At 40.5% G+C, this 20,359-nt stretch overlaps 2 protein-coding genes across 3 annotated transcripts; one reads left to right on the top strand and one right to left on the bottom strand.

Moving 5' to 3' along the window:
• Nucleotides 1-610: 610 nt before the first annotated feature.
• LOC111610840 (zinc finger protein 70-like) lies at nucleotides 611-7,149 on the bottom strand. 2 transcript variants are annotated; one of them, XM_023345818.1, is made up of 7 exons: nucleotides 6,858-7,149; nucleotides 5,464-5,608; nucleotides 4,804-4,888; nucleotides 4,264-4,364; nucleotides 4,051-4,153; nucleotides 3,875-3,978; nucleotides 611-2,833 (listed from the first exon to the last, which is right to left on the bottom strand). In XM_023345818.1, the coding sequence occupies exons 1-7, from the start codon at nucleotides 7,084-7,086 to the stop codon at nucleotides 1,660-1,662; spliced, it is 1,941 nt and encodes a 646-aa protein (XP_023201586.1). In that variant the 5' UTR covers nucleotides 7,087-7,149; the 3' UTR covers nucleotides 611-1,659. The 2 variants fall into 2 exon arrangements, with proteins under 2 accessions (XP_023201586.1, XP_023201587.1); XM_023345819.1 differs by having other exon boundaries at nucleotides 4,831-4,888.
• Nucleotides 7,150-7,921: 772 nt separating this feature from the next.
• Nucleotides 7,922-19,879, top strand: LOC111610847 (high affinity immunoglobulin gamma Fc receptor I-like). The gene is made up of 8 exons (XM_023345844.1): nucleotides 7,922-8,049; nucleotides 8,162-8,197; nucleotides 8,279-8,545; nucleotides 8,625-8,870; nucleotides 8,954-9,076; nucleotides 9,228-9,308; nucleotides 10,436-10,529; nucleotides 19,309-19,879. The coding sequence occupies exons 1-7, from the start codon at nucleotides 8,019-8,021 to the stop codon at nucleotides 10,489-10,491; spliced, it is 840 nt and encodes a 279-aa protein (XP_023201612.1). The 5' UTR covers nucleotides 7,922-8,018; the 3' UTR covers nucleotides 10,492-10,529; nucleotides 19,309-19,879.
• The last annotated feature ends 480 nt before the right edge of the window (nucleotides 19,880-20,359 follow it).

Raw genomic sequence — 20,359 nt, 5'->3', positions numbered from 1 at the left:
GTTAGTTACGGAGTACCACAGGGCGCAGAACTCGGACCTGCTGCAATCATGTGACCACATGGGGTAAATTTCCATTTTCATCTTGACGAGTTGGTTTTATTTATACATAGTGCAAATTCATCACTAGACATTCTTGACGACTTTTAAATTTCAGCTGCAAAACATCAGGGAATAAAACAAACATTTTTCTTTTTTTTTGTTTTGTTCTTGTAGAAAATTTATTTTTTCTCTTCTTACAACTGGAGTTAAAACCTTCAGAGGAATCCTGGTCACATTTTAAATGGCCTGTTAGCTGCAGCGCTGGCTCAGTCCAAGCAGAACATTTTGTTTAACATTCAGCCATTCATTTGTATGGAGGATCAGAGGTGACAAAATTAAAAAAAATATACCATGAAATACATGCAAATTTCTAACTAATTAAGTGCATCATTAAAATAATTAAAATCATTACATAATTTACCACTATCATTAAGTATATCATTAAATTAAATACAAAAATATATTTTACATTTTTAAATATGCAATTAAATAATTGAATGTTGAATAAAATAAAATTTACCTTTTTTAAATAATCATTTGAAATAAGATCATTTTAAAGAAAATTTATGTTAAAATATATTTATTTCACTGTGCATCTATTTTATGGTCCAGTGTGAGCGCGTTTATAAAATACTGCCAACCCCAGACAGTGTTGTTTTATTAGACGTTTGTGGTAAATTGAATCATTTAATAATTTTCTAATGCATTAATTAATAGATTCATTTCAAGGCATTTTTATTTAATTTTGTCACCTCTAGCCCTCCATAGTTTTAACCAGTTCATTGAAATAGAAAGCAATGCAGAAATGACCTGGGGGAATGAGGATGAGGAGGACCAGACCCAGGGGAATGAGGATGGATGAAGGGGAGAGTCGTTGTCCAATCACAACCTCACAAACACAAAACAGCCAATAAATAACCATTTCTGATCAGGCTTCATTGGGACACCACTGACAGAGAAACAACAATTAATCTTTTTTCAAATTTATTTAAACGTATCAATGCTCCCAAGAAAACAGTGAAAATATAGAAAACAATTTAAACAATGCAGTTTCAGAGGTTTTATCGATAAACGCCTCTTCCTAATGCGTATCAAGACAATCAGCAAACATTGTAGGTAGAACTTGAACTGATTAAAGAGAAACTCGTTCATCTCGTTCTGGACAGAGTTGTGGTGCAACACCTCGTTTACAGCGAGCGGGTCGGTGAGGTTTGGCGTGTTCATCTACCACTGACTGTTCTCTTCTTGGGCGTGGCGTCTTGCTACTACAACAGCAGTAAGTAGTAATGTCCTCCATTGGTTGGGGGACAAAACGTCACTGTCCTTCAATCAATGGACGCCAGTAGCTCCACCCTAATCATTCTCTACCCTACAGCAGAAATGGGTCCAGGGTCGGTTCTACTGCACCGACCAATGCCAGACCACAGACTGCAGTGTTTAGGCTGTCAGGAGTGTAAAGGTTCACCCTCCAGTGGCTCTCATGTCCTCCAGGCCTCAGTGAACATCCCTGTGGTTTCTCTGGCATCTCTTCATATCACAGATCTTCTCATGGAAACCAGTGAGGTTTCCAGTGTGACGGTTTTCCAGCACAGTGTGCAGGATGATGGTTTTAAAGCAGGTTTAAATGATACTGTGGCTCTCTTGTCCTCCAGACATCAGTGAACTTCCCTGTGGTTCCTCCGCCGTGTTTTCGTACCATGGATCTAGGTGAAGGTTCTGTTCTACGGGGATCTCCCCGGTGTGGATCCTCATGTGGTCCTCCAGGGCTTCCTGTCCGTTACTCACCTGGCCACAGATGGTACAGACACACTGCTGGACGGCTGAATGCGTCTTGATGTGGTTGACCAGGTAGGCCAGCCGTTTGAAGCAGCGCCCGCACTGTAAGCATTTGTATGGCTTCTCGTTGGAGTGGACGATCATGTGGACCTTCAGCGTGTCTTCGGACAGGAAGCTCATGTTGCACAGGCTGCAAACAAACGAGCCGACCGTGCCGTGAGTCTTCCTGTGGTTCATCAGGTTCTGGTACGTTTGGAAAGTCTTGTGGCAGATTTGGCAGGTGAATGGGCAGTCACTCGTTGCATGGGTTTTCTCGTGCGTCTTCAGGGAGGTTTCCAGTGCGAAGGTCTTTCCACAGAGTTTGCAGGAGTAGCCCAGGCTTCCCGTCGAGGCGTTGCCATAGACGCCGCCGTGGTGCTTGCTGTGGGCTACAAAATCCGACTTCCGGTCAAACGATTTTGGACAAAGATGGCACATGGTGGGTCGTTTTTCCAAGTGGACCCGGCTATGCCCGTTCAAGGCTGACATGGTGGCGAAGGTCTTGCTGCAAAGGTTGCATTTAATCCGAGTCTCCGCCACCTGATTAATCGGAGCATCGGTGATGTGCTTGGCGATGTGGCGGTTGAGGGTGACGCTGGAGAGCAGGTACTTCCCACAAATCCAGCAGCTGTAGCCCTTTTTGTGACTTGGCAGGTGTTGCTTTAACGCATCCACGGACTCAAACTTCTCTCCACAGACGCCGCAGACGCCATGAGGCTCGTTGACGTGATTCCAGATGTGGCTGATCAGACTCCCCAGCTGCCTGTACCAACTCCCACACACTCTGCACGTCAGCTTGTCGGTTTTCCTCCGTGTCTTTGGCTCAACGTCCTGATTGTTGTCGACAGATTCGTCTAAAGACTCGTCCGTGTCACTGCTGGAGTCGCTGGAGTCATCGTCCGATTCCAGGTCGTCCAGTTCGGACGTAGAGCTGACGGACAGAGCGTCGCCTCCAGGATCAGACTCACCTTCAGGAGAGCTGCAAACAAGGGAAACATTTAAATTAATGTGTAGATGCTGCAGTTGTTGGGAAGCTCTGATAATCCACCTCATTTACTTTTGCCACTCTTCTTTAGATATTTATCTGTGGTTATGATTGAACTCTTCTGGCATTTGGGGTCAGAATTCCCCGAAACCCTTCCTCCCGTTTCTACGGATGTTTTCACACCTGACAGTCTCAGTTCTGAAAGTTTCATTTCAATTGGGAACCAAAGTAGCAACATTTGTTCCACCTCCAGCTGCTGTGGTTCTTTCTCTGCTCTGAGTTAAACCAACCAAACCCTTTGAGCAACCTGTTCCCCTCCTCGCCTGTGGGGGCGCTGCACCAAGAACCACTGAAGGAAATGACACAAAACTCTCTGAAGAAGCTGAACACAACTTCCTTCACAAAATGCAAACAAAAATGGAGTCAGATTTTAGCAGTTGGAAGATTTCTCTTTGATAAAAGACCACAAGTCTTTTCTGTTTGGTTGTGTTTACCCAGAATGCACTGCGATGTAGTCCACTTCCTGCTTTTTTAGCGGTCTCAAGTCCACTTGGCGTTCACATCTCCCCAAACAAACCAGACTTTCTAGCCAAAAACTTTGAAAACTTTTAGCACTCTTGGCTTCCCATACATACATTTTTCTGAATTAATTGTAAAGATTAAATTTACTTTGCTGTTTTGCAAACTTTAAGTTGAATTAAGCTTACCAAAAGAAAATATATAAGACAAGGCCTGATTGGTTGATGGTGGTTAGCCAAACGGATGCTATTAGCATGCTAAGTGCTACATGACAAGACATAATTGATCAACTCGTTGGCAGGAAGTTAAACATAGAATTGTGTAATTCTGCAATTTAACATTGTTTTTAGCTTTAGCATTAGCTTCCGCTAAATACCTTGCTGGTTTAGCGCTTTAGCATGAGTGTAGCTAATGTTTATGATGAGCGCTTTAGGGTTAGCATGACTAAGTTTCTAGTTAGCAGTTCTCCCCCTGTAGTTTGGTTAAACAGGCCGTGTGTGACTCCGCCCAGGTTACCTGGTTTGTAGTCCAGATTTGTCGTCGTCGGTCGGATCAGGATCCAACGTGAGCTGAGCCACAGAACCTTCTTCCTGCTTCACCTCCACCTTCACCACTTGGTTCTGAAACAGATCAAATTCAAATGAACAAACAAGAACCCGGACCCAGAACTTTGCATCGTCTCTAGGACCCACCCAGCAGATCTGGGTTTCCATGGCAACCGTGTTGCTCTGATTGGCTTCCTGCTCCTGGTGTTGGTCTGCTGATCCGATGGACCCGTTGACGGCGCCGACAAAGCTGCAAATGGAGAACATCTTTGTTTAACGGACCTGAAACCGTCCGGGCTTTCTGTGGTTCTGACAGAGCTCTACTTTGGACTTTAGCTGCTTTCTAATGAATGTAGTCACCTCGTATGGAACCCGGTTTCATGGCTCTTCAGAACCACCGGGTCGGTAGCTGCAGACTCGGAGGGGAGATGTTGATCAACTTCAATCTTTACCTGCGTTTTCTGAAACAGACGAGGTCGAAAATGACAAACTGGAGGAACGGGCTTTTCACAGAACAGTATCGGGCGGTACCGACCCGAATTTACTTAAAATGTTTCTTTTTCTTAAAACACAGACATGGTGCAGACTTATAACATTAATGTGTAGTTCATTACATTTGTATCTGTGTTTAAGCAAAAACATTTTTAGTCAGTTCAGCTGTTCATATTGGCTGATTCCAGTGAAAACAGTGAATCATTCATTTCTAACAGATTCAAAATGATTCATTTCCAGATTCTAAACTTTTAAACTGAACTGTTTTTATGAATTTTAAACAAGATTAATCGAGTCAAATCAGAACAACCAAACTCTTTAGTTTTTGGATTATGATTGTTTAGAATCCCTAAAAACATTTTAAATTTGGTCTAAAATCCAGTTTGAGAAGAACCGAGCTGCGTTTACGTTCAGGTGGTTCTGAGAGTCGCTGACCCGAGTTTGGCCGGTTCTTTTCCTCCTTCTGGCGGTCTGGACTCTGGAGAAACCGGACCTGCAAAAAGACAGCAGGTCAGTTCTGACTGGCTGCAGGCCGGGCGATAAAACGACCTGATTGGCTGAAGGCCGAGCGATAAAACAACCTGATTGGCTGAAGGCCGAGCGATAAAACGACCTGATTGGCTGAAGGCCGGTAGATAAAACAACCTGATTGGCTGAAGGCCGGTAGATAAAACGACCTGATTGGCTGAAGGCCGAGCGATAAACAACCTGATTGGCTGAAGGCCGGTAGATAAAACGACCTGATTGGCTGAAGATCGAGCGATAAAACGACCTGATTGGCTGCACGAGACATTTTTTTTTTTGTCAAACAAAACAGTTTGTTTTTCAGCTTCTATTTATTTGGACTTTGAATTCAGGCCAACTCTACAGTATAATAAAGATTTCCAGCCAGGCTATGATTTGTTTTCTACTAGAAGATTAAAGTCATAATATAAATGTTGGATTCAACACTGTAAATGTTAAATCACACTAATTTGTTGAATTCAGAATATTTCCATTTCTTTAAACTATTCACTTATTTGTTTGTTTTTCCTGTTATTTAAGAACCGTGTTGCTCTGATCTGTTACCTTGGTGGAATTTCATAATCTGGGTCCTTCAGATCTTCTTGGATCACCTTGGAGATTGCTACTGGATCCTCCTCCTCCTCCTCCTCCTCCTCTTCATCATCAAAGTGGCTCCCAGTCAGTTTGTGAATCTCAGCTGCCTCCACATCTGGACAACAACAGAGTCTGAACAGCTGCATTTGACCAGTTTTTGTCATTTTTAAGGATTTAACTCATCAGATTAAATGACAACATGTTCTTCTGTAGATGCTGTAGTTTTGAATTCAACAAAAGTTAGAAAATTAAAACACAAAGAGATTTTTCAGTATTGGTCTGATTCCAAACTCTAGACCAGGGGTGGGCAGTCCTGGTCCTGGAGGTCCGGTGTCCTGCAGCTCTTAGACGTCTCTCTGGTCCAACATGCTTGAATCCAACAGCTGAATCTCCTCCTAAGGTTCTCCAGGTTCTGCTGATGACCTCATTATTTGACTCAGGTGTGTTGAAGTAAAGATACATCGAAAAGTTGCAGGAGATGTTTAGGCCCTCCAGGCCTGGAGTTGCCCACCCCTGCTCTGGACGATAAATTAATTCGTGTATCTCTAGTTTCTACTTATTAACTTTTGAATAAGCAGAAACTCTGTTGGAGTGAAAATATTATCTTTTTATCCCCTTTTGGACTGATGATGCTGATTAGCATCAAACCTGTTTTGTTGTGAACACAGTCAAATGAGTTTATGAGCACTATAAATATAAACACTGGTTGATGCGGTGGTTCCCAAAGTGTGGGGCACGCCCCCTATGGGGGCGCAGTGCCATCACAGGGGGGCGCGGGAACCAGGAAGTACGGATTAATGAAAAAAAAAAAACAATTACACAAAAGTGTTTCACTGTAAAGATGGTTTGTAGTTTGTTCAGTTGCAACCTGAAGTGTGAAATAAACTTCAGTTTGAAAATATTTTGAAAAAAGAAAATGTGTGTATAAGTTTATGTCTGGTTGAACTTCTAATTTTAATTTTTTTTTCTTTTTGGGGGGATTTTATTGTCATCTATAGGGGGCCCAGAAAAAAATCTTTGGGAACCTCTGGGTAAATTCATCTACCACTGATACTGCAGGTAGCAGTGGTCAAAGTTACAGTTACAATTCTGAGGAAAAACTTTAAAATTCTAGTCAAAATAAATAAAGTCAAAATTCTGAAAAAAAAAAAAGTCAAAATTCTAAAAAAAAAAAACTTCCGGTAAGCTACGACGCGACATTTTAAATGAGCGTGATGGCGGAGGAAGTTAATTTTACGTGAACAGAAAAAGAGACATTGAAAAAAAAAGTCTGAATATTTAATAAAAAGTCAATTTTTCCAACTCAGCACCTCCGAGTCTGAACCGTGTCAGTATTTAATATTTATCTCCTGTCCGCCACTGACCTCCTCTGGTCAGCCTGACCTGCGGCTGCAGCAGCTCCAGCTGCCTCCTCTGGCGGTCGATCTCCCGTCTGAAGCCCGACGCCTCCTCCTCGTACCCGGCCACGGTCCGCTCCACCGCCGCTATGATCTCCCGGGCGGCGGCGCTCAGCTTCTCGGTGATGATTCCTCTCAGGAAGTCGCTCTTAGACATGCTGAGTGGGTCGGAACCGCCGCTGCTGCAGTAAAACATCCCGTCTTCTCCCGTTTGGATCCAAATCCTCCCCACGTTGCTCCCAACACGCCTACTTCCTGTTGTCCCTGGAAACGGAAGACTCGCCTTCTTCTTCTTCGGAATTTAATTGGAGCGGATGTCTCTACCGCCTCCTGCTGGCCGCGTCCCTCACCTCACTATACATAAAAAGCGTGGGATTTTCACGCTTTCTAAAAAAATGAATTAATTACCTAATTGATTTATGTAATTATTAATTACATTTAAAAAAACAGTACAAGACAGAACTTAATGTCACCAATAATTCTGAATTATTCCATAAACAGTTTTGAGGAATAATAATAAGAAACATTGTTACTGCAACACAAAGGTTTAAGTTTTTGAGCTTAAAATAAAATAACTTTGTTTGTTTTTAGTGTACATAGAATTTTTTCTGTCTCTGTTAGTTCTGATTTCTGGACTTAATTTCACTTTTTTAATCGTTGCATTAAGTCCATTATTTAGAAATGGTGACATGTTTGTTTTTACAGTGAAGGAGCCGGTTTCTCTGTGTTACAGGAAGAGGACTGGTTCTGCTCCGATTCACTGAGATCATCAGATCTCTGAACCTTAAAGAGTCCTGCTAAAACATGCTAATAGCAGCTGTTAGATTTTTGTTGCTACAAGTTAAACTTTTAGTTTGACTTTTTAACTGAGGCTTGAAAGAAACGCAGAAACTGTTTAGGGAAGATTTTAGGAGGGAAACATTTTAAACCAGTTGAACTAAAAGCTACAGAAGTTTGAGTTGGTTTGACAATCAGGAAACTGAAGTTAAAAGTTTTTAAGTTGAGTAACAAACTTTAGCAAAAAAACTTTGTGGTCGATTAAAAGACGACGTAGAGATCCAGGAAGAGGAAGAGGATGTTTTCAGTGAGTGTCAAACTGCTGCTGGTCTCATTGGATCCAGCTGCAGAATGGAGGGAACATCTGTCCTCAGGCTGCTGGGTGAGTCCATCTGCTGGATGTTGGTGTGGAAATGTTGAGAGACGATCACTGCTGCTTCCCACAGCAGAAGCTGATTAAAGCTCCAACTAACCTGAGACTCATTTCTCTGCAGCTCTGATCTCTCTGCTGAGCCGCTCAACAAACCAAGGTTACAACCTGATTCTGTTAACTCTAGATCTAGATTTGATCCTGTGGAACTAATGAAAGGATGAATGTTTTATTATTTCAGTTCGTCTGACTGTGAGTCCCAGCAGATCTCAGTTCTTTGAATATGAATCTGTGACTCTGATCTGTGAGGATGAAAACGGATCTGATGGATGGACTGTGAGGAGAAACACAAGCAAAGACACCAGAGATGAGTGTGAGGACTGGGGTCAACCAGCGAACTCTTCATGTACGTTAACTGGTCTCCTCCCATGGGACACTGGTCTGTACTGGTGTGAGTCCATGTCTGGATCCTCCAGCAGCAGCAGCAGCATCCAGCTCTCTGTCTCTGGTAAGATCAGACTGTGGAGTTAGTGTTGCTGAAGCTGTGTGGAAATGGATGAAATGCTGTAGTTTGTCTCTGTGTTGAGGTGGATCAGTGATCCTGCAGAGTCCTGTCCTCCCTGTGATGGAGGGAGATGACGTCACTCTGAGCTGCAGAGCAAAGAATCCAACCCACAACCTCCCAGCTGCTTTCTATAAAGATGGCTCCTTCATTGGTGATGGACCATCAGGTCACATGACCCTCCTCCATGTTTCCAGCTCTGATGAAGGCCTCTATAAATGTAACATCAGCCGTCATGGAGAGTCTCCATCCAGCAGGATCTCTGTCAAAGGTCAGAGGTCAGGAGCTTCACTTGCTTAGTTTATAAAATCTCAATAACCACAATGCAACATTATTTTTTTTAATTTATTTCAGAAAAATCCTCGCCTACTGCACCTACGTTTTTATTTGCCCTCCTGCCTGCTGTGCTTGCCGTTGTTGTGGTTTTACTGGTATTGCTGGGAGGACTGGTGAGGAGACACTCAAACAGGAAACCTGGTAAGACAAAAAACACCTGATGTTCAGGTTCTGTTTCACACAGTGAGCTTTTACTTTAAAGATGTTTTAATTTTGTTTTAAATGTACAAATTTAGTCACACTTCAAAGCAGGAGTATGACTGTGAATTTTTGCTGCTTTCTGCTTACGAAGAGAAAGTTGGAGAGGAGGATATCAGATACGGTGACATTCGCATATTGCCTCATCAACACAGGAGCAATACACCAAACAATGGTAAAAACAAAAAACAAACCTGTTGTGTTTATATTTATTTCCAAAAATCCTCACATTAATTGAACCGTTTTACATTTTGTATTGCGATTGCTATGTGATAACAACATAAACTGCAACATAATTGTGAGGTAAAAAGCTGCGTAAAATCACAACATTCATAGGTTCTTTGTAACTGAGACAATGCACCAAAAAAAATCCTTCATATTTCTGTGATCAAAATCTTCTTGATCAACAAGAACAGAAGTTAATATTATCTGTTGGTGTATCAGAGACCAAAGGAAACGTCTGACCACAGAAATGTGTTGCAGTCTGTGGTGAAGAGCTTCTTGCAGCTACGTGGTCGTCCAGTTTCCTGTTTTTCTATTTAGCTTAATGTGGACGTTCATGTTAAACTGGGTCTTACTTTGGGTCTTACACAATACCAGCATTTTATTCACCTTATGTTTACATACATATACAGTTTACATTTCAGAATTAATGCAATAAACTTATTAGTTTTCAACATTTTAATGCTTTACAAAATTAAAACCAAGATTGAAGCAAACAACTTAATTTTCAGATTTTGTGGTTGGAAAATATCCTTCAATTTATTTACAACAAGAATAATTACAGTGTAAACAATAATTAACAATTGACATCAGTATTGAATCTGAGTTTTTTGGGGTTTGATTTCAGACTTGATTGCATGATGGAGCAGCTGGTAGCACTGTTGCCTTTCAGTCACAAGTTCAAACCCCAGCCTGGAGTCTCTGATGTACTTCCTGTACATCCATTGATTACTTCCTGTACATCCATTGATTACTTCCTGTACATCCATTGATTACTTCCTGTACATCCATTGATTTACTTCCTGTACATCCATTGATTTACTTCCTGTACATCCATTGATTTACTCTGGTCCAGTTTCCTTCCATAGGTTGAAAAGCATGAACAGTTAAAATAATCTAAATTGCCTGTAGGTATGCGTACCTGTATTTGTGTTGCTGTGCAGTAAACTGGTGACTCTCCCTCTATGACATGCAGCTTTAAACAATGGTTGGATGACCTTTGTGTAAGATTGGTGTTTGTATTTACTTCTTTGCTGTTTGAATGGTATTGCAGTAGATTGTTCATATGGTATTTTTCAGAGAGCCATCCAGACGCCGTCTATTCAGCAGTGAGGACAGAAGATGCCAACTATTGACATCATCAAACACAAAAAGGACAAGACAAGAAGCAGAGGTAGAATTTAATCCCTAAACCTTAAAGTTACAAATTTGGTCAAATTTATGAGCATGAGGATCAGTGTTGAAAAAACTTCTGAAAGTATCTTGATTCAAAAATCTAAATTAGAGAAACATTTACTGACTTACTTTAACTCAGTGGGATTTTCTCTAAATATGATCTGTTGTTTCAGTTTATAAACTAAAACACAGAATCCGTCTTTACCAAATCCATTTTCAGATGTATGATGTAAAATCTGTTATTGAATTAGCGCCAGTTCACACTCCAGACCAGAGGGTGGCGGTATTGCACACTTTCAGTTTTTTTTAAAGCACCATAAAAAGAATAAAAAGAAGAAAAGCCAAGAAACCAGAGAAGTTAAGAGACGCTGTTAAAATTCACCATTTTTACTGTCATAATATTGAATTAAAATTAGAGAGGGCCTTGATAATAGTTAGTAGTTTTGGTCAATTCAAGCTGGTGACGTCCTAGTCCAAGTTAGACGACAACAGGACAAGAACTGGATTTGGGAACCACTGCTTTAATCTAAAATAAACACAATTTGAAAAGCATTAAATTTGATAAAAGCAGATTTGCTTTTATAATATTATTACAGAAAGAAATACAATAAGTGAAAGTAAACAGCAATTAGTGAACAGACTGATCAGTATTGATCAGTGAATTATAAATAGTCACATTGAATTTGATTTTAGGTTTTTATACAATAAGTTCCTGTGAAAATAGCTTTAGCAGTTTTGTAATGTCATCAGATGTCAGGTGTTGTTTGTTCAGAGACGTGATCATCAGCTGCTGATCTGGATTCAGCAGCAGGAAAGATGTTACTGGATCCATCACATCTGCTGGACATGAAACCAGAGGCACAAGTTGCCAGAACTTCAGACCCGGTCCATTGTTCACTAAATGATCAACTCAGAAATGTTTTCAGTCTCACACTGAGGGATGTTGTGGCTGTGATCAGAGATCTTTACCCACAGCAGCAAACTTTGCTGTCTTTACCAGACTCCTTTTTATTTTTTATTTCATTCACTCAACAATAATTATGAATAGTTCATTTAACTAATAAAATACATCATGAATGAAAAGGACAGAAACAAGAATAAACTAATATCTGTCCCCTATTCACATAAAGTTAAATAAATATAGAACAAACCATCATCCTGATGTTTAACCAGGTTAGTTTTAGCTGCTGGTGAGGAAACTGTCAGCCTCTAACCTGCAGCCTCTGAGTTCAGCTGAACTGAGCAGGAAGCTGAGCAGCAGCTTCTCCTCTGGAACCCAATTATTTTACAGTCTGAACTAGTAGACTTCATGATTTTTATTTTATTCTATCAAGGCAACCATTAAAAAGCACCAATAATATTGTTGGCTACAGCAACCAGACTTTATGTTTCCCTAAAAGCTTTTAACTAATAAATGTGTCGTAGTCAGAGAGAGAGGCTCATTCCACATGGGAAGCTTTTTCCTGGGTTCAGTCGGTTTTACCATGAAAACTGATGTTGCCCCAAAATTGTTGCCCCAAAATTAAAAATTAATAAAAAATTCTTCAACTTGTTCCTGACAAAAACTGTGAAAGTTCTTGGATCCAACAAAAAGAAAAACCAGCAAGTCTGGAGACTAAATCCAGGTTCTGAACCCTGGACCTTTGGCTTGTCGGTCGGCCTCATCAGGGTTGCAGTTCTTGGTTCTGGTGCCGGCTCGGTTCTTCTCTCCAAACCCAGATGGTCTTCAGAACCTCTGATCCTGATGTGAACACAAAGACTGTCCCAGATTCACAACCCCGAATGTTGGCGACGTTTTTATACAACCTTTAAGACTGACATGATTCTGACTGCTTCTTCTATCCTTAACTTCCTTATAAGGAAATGTTTCCTGAGTGTCTTCATGACCTCTGACCTTTAATTATATGTTAATTTGTCTGGAATCATAACTATCTTCCCCATTTTCTGGCTCTGTGACCTTTTGGTTTACACATATTAGTGATAATAATAAATGTTACAACATATTGTAAAAAGTTTGGAGCCTCATTCCTCCTTCATAATTTAAACTTGTGTTTTTAGTACATGTTTGATAATTGCACCTTTTGGGATTCTGATTTCTGTTGTAAAGCGTGTCATTATCTCCTCAAGCTTTTGTATTTTAGGAAAAAAGTCCTTTATTTTAGTTAGTGGAAGAAAAAACTTGGTGTTTATCTTTAAAACTCCAGCCTGGAGCCGTGAGAGCGCAGAAATAAAATCAGAACCTGATTCATCTGATCTTAAAGGTTCAAAACTAAAATTACAATCTTTATATTAATATAAAACAGTCTGATGTTGCTGGTTCCTGCTGGCTGAGCCTGGTTGGGTTACTGGTCTGGTGGTCGCAGCTCTCCATGCTTTGAGAACAAGTTGTTCTCTACTTTGTGGTGCAGTCGGTTATAAATAGAGCTGCGGTGTTAGAGTCTGTCAGCTTCAGGGTCATTTCTGTAACTTTACCTTTGTCATGTTTGAGCTGGTTAAAAACCATGAAAACTTTCTGCTGTACGCAGTTTTATGTTTGATGAGCCAGTAATCAGTGGCCACACAGGTTATTCACTCCGTCTGAATAAACTTTACCTTTAGAAACTCATAATTCTGTATTTTTTTTTTTTTTTAAATATTTGTTTATTGGTTTTTATTACTATATGTAAACATCAACAAAAGTAAACAAAAACAACCCACCCCAAATAAACAAGGAGCACAGCAGTGTCAACATAGAATAAAGTTAAAAAAAAAAAAAAAAAACATACATACAGCCCACATGCACAAAGTACAGACAGACATTCCCAGGCAACATTCTAAGTAGTCAAAGCTCCCAGACAGCCAAGTGAACGATATATTAAATGTAAAGAAATAAAAAAAAACAAAAAAAAAACAAGTAAATTAATAAGATAAATAAAGATTACAGTCTCTGTAAGAAAGATTGTACTGGGTCCCAGATCCTCCAGAATTTGTCTGACTTTTGATGAAGATCATGAGTCAACTTTTCAACTAAAACAATATCAGAGATTTGTGAAATCCACATATCAACCGTAGGGGCCTGCGGTGCTGTCCATCTCAGTAATATGCATTTCTTGGCCAGAAATAAGAGGATTACAAGCAAATGTTTAGTATCTGCATTATATAGAATTTCCGAAGTATGATTAAAAAGACAGAAGGAGGGAGTTAGTGGGAACCGTTTACCAAAGATCTCTTGTATCATCAGATGAACTGCTTTCCAGAAAACTTGAATACAATTGCAAGACCAAAACAGATGAATAAATGTGCCCCTATGTATTTTGCATTTACGACAAAGATCTAAAGTATCTGGAAACATCCTCCGAAGGCGAACAGGTGTATAATAAGTTCGGTAGAAAAATTTAAAGTTCTGCTCATGTATAGAAACTGAAGTGCAGTTGGGAAAAACCCCAATACAAATTTCCTCCCAATCTGCTAGATCAAACTTCAGCCCTAGATCACGTTCCCACACCAGCTTCATAGCATCGTAAGCTGAGGAGTCAGAGCCAGATAATAAACTATATATCTTGGAGATAAGTCCTTTTGGAGATTTGGTCATGACAATTATATTTTCTAACTCTGACAATCTTGTGCGTAAGTCTCCTGTTCTCCTGAGAGAGTTCACAAAATGACGGATCTGTAGGTATTTATAAAAATCTCTATTAGAAATATTGAAATTGGTCTTAATTTGTTCAAAGGATTTAACAGAGTCAGAGTCCAGTATGTCCATAATAATTGACAGTCCCCTAGATGACCATTCAGACAAACCAATGTTTCTAATCTCCGCTGGTAAATCTGGGTTCAAGGTTAACGACGACCAAGAAGAGAGGATGGGAGAGATATTAAGATATTTCTTCACATCTCGCCAAGCCAGCAAGGTATTATAAACAATTAAGTTGCTTCTGAGATGGGGTATTTGGTCTATGCCACTTATAAAGAAAAGAGAATTAAGTTTGCTGGGGAAACAGGATTGGGATTCCAGATCTAACCATAAAGAGTTACTTCTATTCATAAACCAATTTGAAATTATTTTAAGTTGTGCTGCCCAATAATAAAGTTGCAGGGATGGTAATGACAGTCCTCCAAGATGTTTTGGCTTAGTTAATATAGAAAACTTAACTCTTGGGTGTTTGTTGTTCCAAACAAAGCGAGATAAATGAGAGTTTAATGACTTGAAGTGTGCAGGAGATAAATAGCAGGGAAGATTTTGATATAAATAGTTAAGTCGCGGGAGAATATTCATTTTTATAATATTGATTCTCCCTAAGAAAGAAGTTGGCAGGGGAGTCCATTTTATTAAATCGTGTTTTATCTTCTGAATTAGAGGTGAATAATTAGCTCCAAAAAGATTATTCAGATCATGTGTAACAAAAATACCCAGATACTTGAAGCCTCTCATAGACATTTGAAAGGGAGATTGCATGAACTGTTCTGGGGGGATGCCGAAAGGGGTGGCGACAGACTTTCCTAAATTGATTTTGTATCCTGACAAAGCACTGAACGTGGCCATAGATTCCAAGATAGCTGGAATTGATTTCTCAGGATTGCACATATACAGAAGTACATCATCTGCGAATAGTGAAATTACATGATTTCTACCGCCTATATTGATTCCAGATACATCTGGATTAGTCCTGATAATCTCGGCCAGAGGTTCAATAAACAATGTAAACAGTAAGGGTGAGAGGGGGCACCCCTGCCTACAGCCCCTATGAATCTTAAAGGGCTCAGACATCAAGCCATTTGTGTTAACTGAGGCTGTTGGGTCTGAATAAAAGCTTTTAACCAGGTTGATGAAATTTGGGCCCAGACCGAATTTATGTAACACCTGAAAAAGAAACTGCCATTCAACTCGGTCAAAGGCCTTCTCGGCATCAAGGGAAACAATTACTGCAGGCTTTTTGTGAGTGTTAAGGTACTGAACAACATTAAGAACGCGTCGTATATTGTCTGTGCCATATCTCATTTTTATAAAACCTGCCTGATCTGGGTTTATTATTTTAGGGAGGATATTTTCCAATCTCCGGGCCAAAACTTTTGCCACAATTTTATAATCAACGTTAAGCAAACTAATAGGTCTGAAGGAGGAACAATCCAGGGGACTTTTACCCTCTTTTAAAAGAAGACTGATGGAAGCATGTCTCCACGAGGGGGGGATGCCATTTCTCAAAATGTCATTAACAGCGGGCATTAATATTGGTTGAATCTCTGGCCAAAATGACTTAAAAAATTCCAATGGAAACCCGTCAGGTCCAGGACACTTTCTGTTTGGCATAGATTTAATTGCAGCCCAAACTTCCTCCGGAGTGATTGCAGCATCTAAAAAAGCACGATCCTCTCCCGTGACAGAAGGTAGAGATATATTGCTCAAATAGGAGGTGATATCTTCTGGGTCAGCCATGTCTGTATTGTATAGAGATGTGTAAAAATCCCGGAAAGTGCTGTTAATAATTATTGGGTCATATGAGACGTCTTCGTTTTGCGTTCTTATCATATTGATTAAGCGACTATTATCTTGATTTTTCAATAAATGAGAAAGCATGTGACTGGACTTATTACCAAATTCATAGTATTTCTGTTTAGTATAAAGTAGTAATTTCTGAACTTGGCGGGTGTAGTCTATATTAAGCTCAGATTTAACAGCCATTAGTGCCTTTAAATTTGACAATGTTGGTGATTGTTTGTGTATTTGTTCTAGTCGAATCACCTCTTTTTCAAGGTTATTTCTTCTCTCCGCTAGAACCGCTTTTTGGTGAGAGCAGTAAGAAATAAGATGGCCGCGCAAAGTAGCTTTTGCTGCATCCCAGATCATAGCAGAAGATACAGGAGAGTTTTTGTTGTCAAGCCAGAACTGCAATAGGTTATTCCGGACAAAGTTGCAAAAGGATTTATCATCTAAAAAGGAGGTATTGAATTTCCAAGTGAAAGTTCTAGGCATACGTAATACTGGATCAACACTTAAAAATACTGGTGCATGATCTGACAAGACTATGGGGTCTAAGTTACAACTTTGAACTGAGTGTAAAAGCGACTTGGGGATAAAAAAATAATCCAGCCTGGAATAAGAGTTATGGGGATGTGAATAAAATGTATAGTCCCTTGTTTTAGGATGTAAATGTCGCCAAATATCTATCAAACCAGTATCTGTGCATAAGTTTTTTAGGACAGCTGAAGCTTTCGGGTTCGGCAATTTCGCAGAGGAGGACCTATCCAGAGATGCGTTCATTACGCAATTAAAGTCACCAGCCAAAAAACCAATTCCTTTGCAATGATGGTTAAATAATAAGATCATTCGTGACATAAACTGAGGCGAGTCATCATTAGGAGCGTATACATTGAGAATAGTTATATGTTGTCCATGGATCGACCCTGTAATTAGAATAAATCTCCCCTCTGAATCCTTCTCCTCATGCTCCAGAATAAAAGGAAGGTTCTTGTGTATGAGAATGGCCGTACCCTTCTTATTTTGTGAATGGGCGGAAAAATATACATTACCTACCCAGTCCCTTTTAAGTTTCAAATGTTCTGTAGCAGATAACCTAGTTTCTTGTAATAGTGCTATGTCAAGTTTATTTTTTTTCAAGAAAGACAAAACCTTCTTCTTCTTGATCACATGACCCAGTCCCTGTACATTCCAGGTAACAATCCTAAGAGAGCCAGACATACAAACTATAAGGGCAGAAAACAGCTCTTAAACACTGGGTGTCATATTTGAATAGGTTGGGCTGTACATAGACATTTGTGTATGTATAAAAAAGAGAAAAAACATATTTAGGTTCCTGACATTTAACATAAAAACAAATAAAATAAATAAAATACTGAATCTGCAAACAGCAGCATCCACCCTCCCCTATCCTGTCCCCAAACGACAGAAAAGAACAACCCAAAAAGATGTCACTAACGTTTCCAAACAGCATACAACTCCCGATTCTAAGTTCGATCACAGCGACAACTGGATGCTCAAAACACCATCCGTGGTCCAGGCAAAAAATAAAAAATAAAAAATAAAATGAAATAAAATTTAGCCACACTGAGAGGCCTCCCAACATAGTAAGTTCAAAAAGGAGAAAAAGTGAAAATGTTTTTTAGGTCTCAGCGTGGGTATAAAGTCCATCTTCCTCCAAATTTCCTGAATAAAGCAGGAAAAAAGAAACAATAATAAACAGAATACCTCATTTAAGCGAGTCCAGAAATGCAGCGGCAGCCTCAGATGTATCGAAAAAACGGATTCGCCCCTCATGAAGACATCTGAGGCGAGCGGGATAAGCGAATCCACGGTATTTGTCGCGGCGGATCAGCTCCTTCACCACAGCACCAAATTCTCGCCTTCTCCTCAGGACCTCCGCCGACAGGTCGGGGTAGAATCTCAGTTGAGAGCCGCCATGGAATATGTCACGCTTCTTCTTTGCTGCATTAAGCACAGCCTCTCTGTGCGAGTATCTCAAGAAACGAACCAGGATACTTCGTGGTGGTTTATTCGGGGCCGGAGCAGGAGCTAAAGCCCTGTGGGCCCGTTCGATCTCCAATGCTGGATGATCAGCTGGTAAACCGACCAAGGTCGGTAGCATTTCTTGGAGAAAGTCCACAAGAGGAGTGTTGCCCTCTACTTTCTCTGGTAAGTTAATGATTTTTAAGTTTTTACGCCGACCACGGTTCTCCAAGTCATCTATTTTTAGCTGTAGCTGTTCCACTATCTTCTCCATGGCGGCTATGCTTGTCCCGTGGGCGCCGAGGCTGTCCTCCGTCCCGGAGATTCTCCCCTCGGCCTCCTCCATGCGTTTTTCCAAGTCCGCCGCTCTGCTAGAGAGCAGCCACAGGGAGCTCTCGACCGAACCGACAGAGGCCTTTAAATCGCCCAGTGCGACATCAATAGTATCGAGTCGGGTGCCGATGGATGCATCCATATCTTTCATCCGGGAGGCCAACGACTTTACCTCAGATCAAATCAGCTCCATTGTAGTTTGGTCGGCTAGCTCCGAGACGCTAGCATTAGCCTCACCCTGACTTGATTCCTTCGGGACGGTTTTCTTCTTGGTGGAAGAACCCGACGGGGAAAAAATTGGGAAATCTTTTTCACGTTGTGATCGAGGCATCCCCGAAATGTTTCAAAGTAGACAAGAACGAGTTTAACTGGAGGAAGATGTAAAATTATTTTTAGCCTGGAGCGGAGAAGAGCCTCAAGCGTCCATCTTGGTCCGGACCCACGTGATCTCTCCATAATTCTGTATTTTAATCTAATACCAATAAAGTTAATCTGTCACATGGATGATAACTTACATGCAGCACACAGAGTGTAAAGAAACCAAACCAACTCTGAAGCATCTTTGTTGAAATGTCATCAAAGTTTTTTTGCTCTCCATTTTGTGAAATTATTTGCTTCACTAATTATTTCTTCATGATAATCTGACAGTGTTCCATCTTAATGTTTTCATTTATATCTTTTCAGCTTCATGCTGATGTGATTCTCTTCCCACTGGTCCCAGTTCCTTACAGGAACCTAAAACTCTTCCTCCTTTACTAACAAGATGTTTTTCCTGCAGCTCTCAGCTCACTTTCTCCAAATGCTCTCATCTGGTCATCTGTTATATCCAGACTTTTTAACTTTTATGTGAAACTTTTTCCACATTTCTTTTATATCAGACTTGGTTATAATATTTGCTTCAGCTCCAGTTCAGTCTCACATTTATCAGTGGAGGAAAAATCCACGTATCTCACATGGCCTATGTTACGGCCAGTGGCCTTTTTCTGTGTTTGTTGTTTTTCAGTGGCTAATCAAATTGACTCCACCTGGAAGTGGGTGCTGCCCTGCTTGTCCTGTGTCACATCCTGAGGCCTACCGTGATTGGGTCATCAATTGCCGGCTCCACCAATCACTGTTGAGGCCTCCCTTTAAGAACCAAGGACATCCTGGGAGAAGGGGCGGCTGTTTCTTTGTTTAGACAGCTTGCCACTTTGTTAGGGGGTTTGACTGCTGTAAACTTGTTTTGATAGCTCTGACAACCTTTGTTAGCTTGGATAGCTTGTGTCACTCACTTTGTCCCTGTGTGGGATCTTTGATTCTCTGTTAGAGATTTGTAGTTTGTTTGTGTACCCTGTTCTGAAAGTCTATTTTTGTTTGGTTAAGTTCTTTGATTTACAATTGATTGTTTTGGGGTTTTGTTTTGTTTAGTACCCTTTTGTTAGTCTCTACATTTTGACTATTGTTAATTTTTACCCCCTTTATTTTTGTTGAACCCTAACAATAAAACCTCTAAACTGTTAAACCTTACCACCTAGGTTTCTTTAATGTTACTTCCCTTTCCCCTGGCCGAGCCGGGTCGTAACAGCCTATAAAACAGAGACCTGCCACCTAGTGGGCAAAACTTCATTGTATCCAGTTCACCATATAATACATAAAACGGAAATATTTATTTCTTGTGCGCTCCGGTACCGGTTGGTCCATGGACCGGTACCAGTTGGTCCATGGACCGGTACCGGTCCGCGGCCCGGTGGTTGGTGATGTAAAGCACTTTGATCTGCCTGGTTACTGACATGCCAAACAAATAAACTTCATTTATTGATCGATTAATTGACAGAAGATCATTTTCCTCCTTTAATTTCTCTTCATTGATTGTTAAATCCAGAATAAAATGTAAGATTCTCCTTCTCACATATAAAGCCTGTAATCATCTCATCAGCATCAGAGATCTGGTGGCTCCAGATGTTAGTAACAGAACATTTTGGTATCAGCCTGCAGGAGATAAAGTCTGGATAGACGGTTTCCTCTGGCTCTTCCTCTCATGCCTCATTCTGAGCTTTAGGTTCTCCTGATCTGTT

This window comes from Xiphophorus maculatus, chromosome 14 (genome assembly GCF_002775205.1).
Source record: "Xiphophorus maculatus strain JP 163 A chromosome 14, X_maculatus-5.0-male, whole genome shotgun sequence".
NCBI classification, from domain to species: Eukaryota; Metazoa; Chordata; class Actinopteri; order Cyprinodontiformes; family Poeciliidae; genus Xiphophorus; species Xiphophorus maculatus.
The sequence above is the reverse complement of the archived record's forward strand: the minus strand, read 5'-3'. Positions and strand labels throughout refer to the sequence as shown.

Coding starts and splice junctions, on each gene's coding strand:
- LOC111610840 (XM_023345818.1), bottom strand. CDS start 7,086: ATGTTTTACTGCAGCAGCGGCGGTTCCGACCCACTCAGCATGTCTAAG. Junction 4,889..5,463: donor GATTATGAAATTCCACCAAG/GTAACAGATCAG, acceptor GTCTTTTTGCAG/GTCCGGTTTCTCCAGAGTCC. Junction 3,979..4,050: donor TGGAAACCCAGATCTGCTGG/GTGGGTCCTAGA, acceptor GATCTGTTTCAG/AACCAAGTGGTGAAGGTGGA.
- LOC111610847 (XM_023345844.1), top strand. CDS start 8,019: ATGGAGGGAACATCTGTCCTCAGGCTGCTGG. Junction 8,546..8,624: donor CATCCAGCTCTCTGTCTCTG/GTAAGATCAGAC, acceptor CTCTGTGTTGAG/GTGGATCAGTGATCCTGCAG. Junction 9,309..10,435: donor GAGCAATACACCAAACAATG/GTAAAAACAAAA, acceptor GGTATTTTTCAG/AGAGCCATCCAGACGCCGTC.